The sequence below is a fragment of the Corvus hawaiiensis genome, chromosome 19 (genome assembly GCF_020740725.1).
Source record: "Corvus hawaiiensis isolate bCorHaw1 chromosome 19, bCorHaw1.pri.cur, whole genome shotgun sequence".
Lineage (NCBI taxonomy): Eukaryota > Metazoa > Chordata > Aves > Passeriformes > Corvidae > Corvus > Corvus hawaiiensis.
In genome coordinates, this window is record NC_063231.1 from 7970331 (window position 1) to 7980253 (window position 9923).

A 9923-nucleotide genomic window follows, 5' to 3' on the forward strand; every position below is an offset into this window, starting at 1 on the left:
AGGGAGAGAAAAGAAGAGCTTATGTGTATATTTTTTTCTCCCTCTGTGAGCGGGAGATTGGTTTGAGGTGTCAATGTTTGCCCATCAGGGAGGGATGATGGATGAGGGGACGGCTGGGGAAATAGCAGAAATAAATAATAAAGGAATAATTGCCATGTGCTTAATAACCAGCTGGGGAAGGACCTCACTAGGGCAGCGAGCTGAGCTTGCCGAGAGTTTTTGGAGCTGGGTTCTTCCCAGACCCTCTTCGGTGGGTGCTGGTGGATGCCCCAAAACGCAGCCAGCTCTGGAGTGCTCTGGGAGCAGAGCAGGGGCGACACTGCCAGCGCGGGGTCCCCATCCCGTCCCCGCCCCTGTGCCGGGCGAGCCGGGGCAGCCCGCGGGGCTGGACCGGCCCCAGCCCCGGCTGCAACCCCGCTGCCACCGGCAAGCCCGGGCAGGTCCGCGGCTGCCGGGTCCCGACCCCGCTGCTGGCACCGAGCTTCGCCCCGAGCACAGCCGCGCTTTGTGTCCCGCGTCCCGCGGGAAGCGATGCCACCGCCCAGAGCACCCCCGGCTCCCGCACCTCCTGGCTGCCGCTTGAAAAAACACCGCCCCCTCCAAACTATCTCGCTGAAAGAAAGGAAAATTCACGTCCAAGTCGGTTTGGTTGCTTTCAGCTGCTGAACAAAACGGGGTTGTTTCAGGCCTCGACTGGTGCCTCCTTTATATTCACCCTTTCTCACTTTAAACCCCTCGACTGGCTCTGGCAGGCTGGAATATTTTTTCCTGGCAAGGTTGCTTATTTCAGTCCTCTGGCAGGGTGGGGATGCTGGAGGCTTCTCTTTTCCAGGGGGTTTGAAAACTCTACTACATGTTTGTGCCTGGCAAAACAAATTAAAGAAGTGGACTGAGGGGCAGGGGAAGTGCCAGCTTTTTCCAGCCCTGAAGTGCCACCAGTACTGGGGGGAAGAAGGGAGCAGCTCTTCCAGTGCTTCCAACAAGGAGCTCAGAGGAGGAGAAGCCAGGACAAGGAATTCCCTAATGCCTTCTGGTATTTGTGGCCCCCAATATCCCAAAGCTGAAAGGAAAGCCCTAATCTGCCTCTAAATTCCAACCCAGACACACCAAAGCTGTTCCCCCAGGGGTAACCCTACATTTTCCCAAGGGCAGCAACCTCCCTTCCCAGCACAAAGCACACACAGACCAAGGCAAGTGTCTGTCCCGAGCCCAGGCCTTATTTTGGGTTGAGATTGGCTGGATCAGGACTGGCTGCTGGAGTGCCTGGTGCTGAGGGGATCCAGGAGCTCACTGGGAAGCTGATAGGGTGCTCCTCATGTGCTGGGGAGAAGGCCAGGGCTGTGTCCTCGGGGCAAGAGGGATGGGATAGGCAGGAGTGGGTGCACCCAAAGCACCAAGCTGGAGGAGCCCCAGGCAGGGTCTGGAGGGGGATCTCTGTGCTGCTCCTGTCCCCAGCCTGTACCCAGAAGGACTCTGAAGCCACTTGGGCATCTTGGAGCATCTACAGGGCCAGGTGGAGACATGGCACAACCAGAGGCATCCTCCCTGTCCACCCCAGGAGCTCCCTGCAGGGCCAGGAAAGGCTTTTCCCAGGGTTGGGAGCAGCTCCCAGGGCTCAGGACACAAGGTTGAACTTGGAGAATCCAGAAGGGACCTGTATTTTCTTACCAGCTAATTATCATACTTGTGTCACATAGGTGGTGTGTAACCATTGTCTCACTGAGGGTGGTTCATGCCTCAGTTTCCCCACAGGGAATTGCTGCACAGCTGTGGAAGTGGGTGAGAACTCCTGTGTCCTGGTACTGGTGTACAAGCAGGGCTGGGCTGGGGAAAGGAAACAAGGAGGCAAAAGGGCTTTTTTCTTCTCCATTTTTCTTTATTTATTATTATTTTTTTTTAATTTGTAAATAACTTTGCATGAAAAAAAGTTAAATTGCACAAGTATCTCTGTAGTTCTCCAACATAATCCCCAAAGCAGGAAAACAGAAGAAAAACAGTGAGTAAAAAGAAACATTGTCAATACAAACAACTACACCGACCCCAAAGCCCCTCCTAAGTGCTTTTGTAACCAAAACAGAATCTATTTACAATCTTCCATTTCTTTTGCCAAGTCTAAGACACACCACTACAATTCCAGCTTCTACTTGCTCCTACCTAATGGCTGCTCTACCTCTCACAGCCTACAGCAAAGGAGAGGCAAAGAATCCGGTTCTTGAGAGCTTCAAGTCAAATTTCAGCAGCTCCCAAAATATTTCCAGGTTACCTTGCACTGACCCTGCCACGCTCTCGCCACACACTGAGCCAAAGGGCCGAAGCTTCTCTTGGTGTCAATCCTGATGTCTCTCTTGGCTGGATGGGACTTCATTTCCACTGCTGTCCCCAGAGCCTGCTGCACGCACAGTCTTCGGCCTGCGCTCCTGGATGGAGCCTGAATGTGGATTTCTTTCCTCCTCGGTCCCACCTGGGAGCGTTCGGTGTGGAGCGGCTCCATCGCCACCAGCTGAGGGCCAGGCCGTGGGGTTTTCCTTACGCTCGGAGCCTGATGGGAGAGCTGGAGAAGTGAAGAGCAACAGCCTCAGACCAAAAAAGCGGAGAGGGGCTATGTCAGCGGGTGAAAGAGAGGGTTCATGGTGGTCCAGACCCTTTGGCAACTGCAGCAAGGATTTTTTGGGTACAAAAAATACAAAAGCCAGTTTTGGGAGCACCCCGGTCCCTGCTGCTCCTCCTCTCCTGCCAGGGCCAGTTCCTGGATTCTTCACAAAACCTGTTGGTGCAGGAGTCCTCCCTTGGGTGGTCTTGTTTTACAGAACAGTGAACACAAAACCTTTAAACAGTGAAAATATAAAACAACTCTCAAACTGCATTTCCAGTCTTCCCCTCCCCCCTTAAGAAATTCTAGTGCTAAAAAATATAGATTTCTTTGAATATATAATATATAATAGATTATATAAAAACATCTAAAGAGGCACACTTGCTGAATTTATAAACCTTTTCTTCTTCCCTAGGCACAAGTCAGCTGGGATGTTGAACTTGGAGAATCCAGAAGGGACCTGTATTTTCTTACCAGCTAATTATCATACTGTACCTACCAACTGCACTGAGACAGAAAAAGGAAAGACAGAGAGAAACAGAGAGACAAAGAGGTGTGGAAATTGCACTTAAGTCTATCAAGTCTAAGCCACCAGGAATCTCAGGTCTTAGATGGGATTTTGCAGGTAATTTTAGCCCTGATGGAAAAGAACCCATCGTAATTCACATTTCTTTTATTAAAGTAAAATGTAAAAAAATAAGTAGTGTTAACTTCCTCCTCTTGAGAAAACTAGAGACTTCTGAGGTGCCCTTTAGAGACACAGCAGGCAGTTCCTGGGGTGGTGGGTTTTTTCTCTGGTGTTTCTGGGAATAACCTTACAATGAAGCTCATGGTAAAAGTCACCATGGGCATCTCTAGGAAATCTTGTCCCTTGTAAGTCCCAGCTTGGGGAGAGCATCCTACAAAAGTCTTACAAGAGGCGTGCCAGACTGCTCAGATTGATGACATCTGCCAGCAAAGAGGCATCGATGTCTTCAAACACCTGATCAATGTTGACACAGTTGGAGAGGTAATCGCTTGTCCCTTCATCCCAGGGGTGCTCCAAGAAAGTCGTGGCCATGAGGGTTTCATTAAAGTCCAGGCTGTACTGGTTGGATTCGGTGACGATCTGTTCCTGCCCCTGGGGACACTCCATGTGTTGCCCTTGTCCTGTCCAGTCCGGCTCGCATGTGACAGGGTTGATGGAAGCTGGGAGCTCCATATCCACCAGAGTGGAGAAATCTCCGTTGAGGTTGGTGTTAAAGACAGTTTCCCAATCAAAGACCCCTTTCAGTGATCCCAGCTCAGTCTGCTCCTCCTGGGTCATCAGGGCCGAGCTGGGAAGCCGGGACGCCTTGGCCGTGGGCAGGGGCGAGGGCTGCTTGCGCTTCTGCCCCGCTTTGGTACCCCCCGGGTTCCAGCTCTGGCTGCTGGTGGTTTCCTCAAACTCCTTGAGCAGCTGCTGCGATGCCACGTTGGCCTCGAGGACGTTATTGGAGCTGCAGCAAGAAGTGGCCGGGCTGCCAACGTGCTGTGCTTCTTTCTGGACTCTTCCAGAGAAGGCCGGGTGGATCTGCACAGGAGACATCCTCCGCTTTTTGTAAGTCCCGTACTTGAGCCGGTTGGCATAGTAGGGGTCCAGCTTCCAAAATCCACCTTTCCCTGGCTCGTCTTTCTCCCGAGGAACCTTGATGAAGGACTTGTTCAAGGAGAGGTTGTGCCGGATGGAGTTCTGGAGCCAAAAGAGAAAGAAACCAAGGCTGAATGCTTGTCTGCTGCTGCGGGACCTACCTGCGTGGGGAGGCTGCTGGAGGTTTTCAGCAAGGACCTTGGAACAAAGCAGAACTGGCAACATCCAGACATCCAAGGCTACATGCCCAGCAGGAAATCCCTCAAACCCCTGAGTTTTCCCCCCTGAGTCTCCAGCAGAGTTTTCCTGCCTCCTGTCTCATCCAGCCAAAGGTGGCAGGAGCCAAGGGGTTCAAGGTAGGACTTGCCACCCAGGGGGAAGCTTTTGGGCAACTCTCCTTGGCTGGAAATTTGGGCCATGGGGCCTTGGATCATGCAGAGCACTGGGTGAAACTGGCTTGAATTGCTCTAGGCGTGGAGCTAGGCTGGAGGAGGTTGGATCCTCCTTCATTCCAAGGAGGAAGATGTGGGTGTCTATGCCCATGTTACAGGGCAGCACTGTGGGGTGGTGGCAACATCAGGGCCCTGCTGGCACCCCTGAGTTCATCTGTGTCTATTGTTAGTGTTGAGAGGAAAATATTTGGCCAAAACATAAGCACCGTGCCTTCCCCCAGCCACACTGGCACAAATCCGACGGGAGAACCCAGAAAGACACGTGGGCTGTTCCACCCTGTGTGTCTCCAGAGGTGCCTCCTGGCCCAGGGAAGCTCAGTGTGAAATCACTGCATCTTCATCAGCCACTGCTCAAATAAGATGAGGGGGAAAAAAAAAAAGGGGAGGGGGGGAAAAAAAGAAAAGGAGGAGTTTCTGCTCCCGTCGAGCTGTTCTGAAACCCTGAATGTGCCTGGAGTGATGTGAATAATCAGAAAGGAAACTCAGTTATTGGGTAAATAACCCAGCGTTGGACTCCACAAAGCCAGGACTGTACTAAGAGATTGGATATGGTAGAGGTGGTGGGTTTTTTTTAATGTTGCCTGGATATCTTTATGCTTATTCATCCATAATCCGTAGTGCCGAATAGGAAAAACAAGGCTCAATTGCTTAGAGCTGTTGAAAAACATGCACACACACACACGCACACACACAACAAAACCCTCCTCTGGGCTGAAGCTCCTTGGGTTTGTTGGCTCCTCTCCAAAGCACTCAGCTCCCACAGGAATATATCCATCTCCCCCCCAGACTATGGGTGGCATGACCTTTCCAGGCTGTCTTCACGTACGGGAATCGGGATAGGGGATGAGAGCACAGCCTCGAAAAGAAAGAAAAGGGGGGAAAAAAAGAAAAAGAAAGGAAGGGGGAAAAAAAAAGTGAAAAGAAACAAAAGATTTTTTAAAAGGAAGAAGAAAAAAGAGAAGAAAGAAGAAGGAGGAACACAGATATTCCCCCACACAATCCAGGCTGTGGTAACTCCAGTTTTACTGTGTAATGAAATTTTACAAGGATCAGAGACTTGAAAGCTGAATTCTCTGCTCCCCATCTCTCCTCCTCATCCCAAACTTCACTCAGCCCAGGCTGAATTATTACTCAGCCGGTCAACATATTTATCATTCCTCCCTGCAACAGTCCAGGGTACCCCCTGCATCTCTGCAGAGAGGGATTGAAAACCTTCTTTCTTTTTTTAATGAACACATTTAATTAAAAATGGTGTGAATGCCCAGCCATGAAGTGTGCAGGAGAAAGTCAACCTGCTGGCGCCCAGCTCCTGCTTCCAAATCACTTTCATAGGTCCCCTGAGTGTAAGAGGGGGACCAAGATGGCCTTGGAGGGGGACCAGGAAAGGTTCCCTTCCCTGTGATGGGCTTCAAGAGCCACTGGAGACCCACCTGCCTGGGGAGAAGGTGGGCAATGCCTGGGCTTTGCAGTGGGGCTCTCCAGCCCTGCTTGGATGGGCACTGCCGTCAGGATTAGTGACACACTGCGGATTTGGGATGGGAACGACCCCAGCAGAGGGTTGAGCCCCGCAGGGCCCTCCAGCCCTGCCACATCCTAGAAAACCTCACGTGCCAGAGGTCCCCTCGCGTGATGGAGGAGGGTGGCGAGCCAAGGTGGCTGGGAAAAGCCCCTGGGCTCCAGGCTGCTCCCAAGCTGGTGAGCCTGGGGGCTGTCCCATCCCCGCCAGGGACATGCTCCTGCTAGCTGGGGACAGCAGCCCAAGTTAACCACTCTTGGTCTTCCCTCTGCAGATGTCACCAGCTCATCCCAGTGATGGAGCCTCCGTGGCCTGTCCCTGGGGCCAGGAGCCCAGTGCTCTGCCCTGCTTGGAGAGCAGCAGCATTTCTGCTCAGAACCTCCCCAGTGAGAGACTTGTCCAACAAGTGGCATCTCCATCCCTCTCCTGTTCCTCATCCTCAGCACCCAGGCACACTCGACCTGGCAACTTCTCCATGTGTGCTCAACCCCGAGGGACTCAGGACCCCACAAGAGCTCCAGGAATGTAGGGACAGAGAGGCCTTTGCCTTGAAGCCAAGAGGAGTCTCAGGTGCCAGGAGCCCAACCAGTACCACCCTGCTCCCAAAATGGTCCTGGGCTCTCGCCCAGAACGGCTCCTTCCCTCTGCCACCCCTGTGGCCGTGGCATTTGTGCCCAGCCAAGTTCTTTCCCATTCTGTCCCTTCCCCACTGGCGGCCTGTGCCGCTCTTTTCCTGGTGGGATCCAGCATCCCTGCAGGATCTTGTCTTGCAGGGTGGAGGCTGTGGAAAGCCCTGCTCAGCCCTGCAGGGAGAGTGGCCAAGGCTCCACATCTCCTACCTGCCAGGTGGGATCGGCATGTCGGAAGTAGCAGAAGTTGTCAGTAATCCACTTGTAGATGGCAGAGAGGGTGATTTTGGGTTTATTGCTGGCTTCCATGGCCATGCAGATGAGAGTGGCGTAGGAGTAGGGTGGCTTGACGTGGGGGTTGGTCTTGTAGTCGATGTCCCCTGTGAGATGAGGGGGCATGGCCACGTCGTGGTGAGTGGTGGAGGAGGTGGAGGAGGAGACGGGCGTGCAGGGAGTGTGGCGTGTGCCCTTGCAGGCCGGGTCAGCAGCCAGTGGCGAGCACGGGGACTCAAAATCAACCAGGCTGAACAGACTCTCACTCATCATGTAACAGTCCTGGGGGTCCGAGCCAGAGTATAACTGGGGGAGGCCAGTCTGGGCCACTGTGAAGTCCCTCAGCCACATGAGGTCTGGCAGGCTGTCATCCAGGTCTTCCTCCACGCACTTCAATTTGCCCTTGGCTTTCAGCGCTCGGCTCGGCCACGCCATGCCTCCCTCAGTGCTCCCCAGGCTGCACGTGAAGGGGAGGGATGGGGCAGATCCTGCAATAACAACAGGGACAGGGGTGAGGTTCCCCAAGGTGCAGTCTCTCTCTGACAGCCCTGGGTGCTCCTGGAGCTGCTGGGTGAGACCCATCCCTGGCGTGCTGTGCAAGGGACCTGCAACACCTCCCCCGAGGGGCTTTAGCACCCTTGAACCTTGGGGAAATTCCCTCAAACTCCTACACCTCAGTGTCACCCACTGAGCTGCTGCCCAGCGAGCTCTTGGCTGAACAAAGAATTTTTAAAAACCAACAAAAACCCCCTCAAACAACCAAAATCCAGCCCTGCCATCCAAATAAGCGAGGTTGTTTCTTGGGGACACACATCTCTGGATACCTGGCACTCGCAGGACTAACGCTCAGCATTCAACACCAGGACAAAATACTTTAAAGTTTCCCCCCTCGCAGGCAGCTTCTCTCAGTTTGATGCTATTTCTGCTTTTACCTTCCCCTGGTACCCAGAAACAACTCAGGGGTGGGGTGGGGGAGCTGGCGGGGTCCCACCCCAAGCACATTCTCAGTCAGAGCAAGACGACAGCTTCAGACTTTGGGGAGTCCTGTGTAGGGGATGTGGATGTAAACCCGAAATCCCGAGTGTCTGGGCCAGGAGAGAGCGCCGGGAGGGCGCATGGCAGGAGCCGCTCCCCGCGCAGACCCACCGCCCCTAACAGCGCTTCCCATCCCAGCGCCCTCCCGGCTCCGCCGCATGCCCTTACCCCGTCCCGGTGTCGGCCCCCGACAGCCAAAGTTCACGGCAGAGTAAGAAGCTTCTGGAAAAACAGGAGACGGAGGGGGCGGGGGGGGGAGGGGGGGTAGGGTAAAAAAATACAAAAATAAATTAAAAAAAAAAAAAAAAGAAAAGAAAAAAGATAAGAGGAAAGAGAAGCCCCGTGGGTGTCCGGGTGCCCCGTGCCGGCCGCCTGCGGTGTGCCCGGGCCGGGCCGTGCCCGCCGAGCCGCCGTGAGCCGCGGCCGCCCCGGCGCGGGGTTAAGTAGCGGCTCCGAGAGGCTTCGCGCGTTGCCGCGGCGACGCCGCGCCCCGTAAACATCCTCCGGGCTCGCCATTGGCCCGCGCGTTGCCATGGGGACGGGGGGTGGTACCCAGGGATGCTGCGGGACCCCCCCAACCCAGCCCCGGAGAGATGAGGGGACTCCAGGGTGACCTTATCGCGGCTGTTCAGTGCCTCAAGGGAGCCGTAAGGAAGCTGGAGGGGGACTTTTGGCACGGGGGTGTGGTGATAGCACGAAGGGGAATGGCTTCCAACTGAAAGAGGGTGGGTTTAGATCGGATTTTAGGAAGAAATTATTGTGAGGGTGGCGGAACAGGTGGCCCAGAGAGGCCGTGGCTGCCCCATCCCTGGAATAGTTCAAGGCCAGGTTGGATGGGGCTTGGAGCAACCTGGGATAGTGGAAGGTGTCCCTGCCTGTGGTGTGGGGGGTGTTGGAACTGGATGATCTTCAATGTTCCTTCCAACCCAAACCGTTCTGTGAGTCTATGCAAACCTGAGTCCTGCCCCTCCAGGGGCAACCCCAGCCCTTTTCCTCCTACCTGTGCCCCCATCCCGTTTCTTGCTCCTGAGGCACCCACAGCAATGAGGGCACAGCTGAAGCAGGGCTGGGAGACTCCAAAAAGAAAGGATGGAGTCTGCCTTTATTTAATTCAAAACTTTACAGCCACAGGCTTCTCTAAGAAATCCCTGCCCCCCTCACTGCCATGCCGAGGGCTTTAACAGAGGCCAGGGAGGGATCCTTTGAAGGATCTGACCACGTGCAAGCCATCCCCCCCCAGCTTTTTCGGTCATGGGTTGGATTCGATGATCTCAGAGGTCTTTTCCAATCTGATTGATTCTGATTTTGACTCAGCTGCAAGTTCCTTCCCCCCACCATCATCAGCTTCCTCAACTAAACCCAAATTATAACCCCCCTTACAGCCCTCCTCACCTTTAAGACTTCAGCTCCCAGCACATATTTTCTTCCCCACCACTGGAGGGATTTCTCTTGCATGAGCTCCCAGCTCCTTGTTGCTCCTCTTCTGCCCCAGGAAAAGTTCCCTCTGGGTGTCCTCATCCATCCCAGCAGTGACAGAGGCCACCCATACCACACACCAGGAAGATGCCTCTACCCCATGCCAGACTCTTCCTGCAGAGGTTTAGTTTGCATTTGTCCTTTCTCCATCCTGGCAGGATTTAGGATGGTTGGGAATGTAGGTTGGAAGGGACCTTGGGAAGTGTTTTAGGACATTTGAAGCAGCTGGGCTGGTTTGGAGAAGGTACCTGGGTGACAGGTGAGTGGGTGCTCCCAGCCAAAAAGGGTCTTTACACACCAAGCCCCCCAAACCCCGACTGCCCTCACCCTGCAATCACGAAAT

The 9923-nt window shown here is 54.0% G+C and overlaps 1 protein-coding gene across 2 annotated transcripts; it reads right to left on the minus strand.

Moving 5' to 3' along the window:
* Positions 1–1870: 1870 nt before the first annotated feature.
* Positions 1871–9889, minus strand: FOXJ1 (forkhead box J1). 2 transcript variants are annotated; one of them, XM_048323487.1, is made up of 4 exons: positions 9497–9889; positions 8273–8326; positions 7007–7557; positions 1871–4301 (listed from the first exon to the last, which is right to left on the minus strand). In XM_048323487.1, exons 3-4 carry the CDS (start codon positions 7502–7504, stop codon positions 3501–3503), a joined length of 1299 nt encoding a protein of 432 aa, XP_048179444.1. In that variant the 5' UTR covers positions 7505–7557; positions 8273–8326; positions 9497–9889; the 3' UTR covers positions 1871–3500. The 2 variants fall into 2 exon arrangements, with proteins under 2 accessions (XP_048179444.1, XP_048179445.1); XM_048323488.1 differs by lacking the exon at positions 9497–9889 and having other exon boundaries at positions 8273–8353.
* Between the last annotated feature and the right edge of the window lie 34 nt (positions 9890–9923).

Coding starts and splice junctions, on each gene's coding strand:
- FOXJ1 (XM_048323487.1), bottom strand. CDS start 7,504: ATGGCGTGGCCGAGCCGAGCGCTGAAAGCCAAGGGCAAATTGAAGTGC. Junction 4,302..7,006: donor ATGCCGATCCCACCTGGCAG/GTAGGAGATGTG, acceptor TTTTGGCTCCAG/AACTCCATCCGGCACAACCT.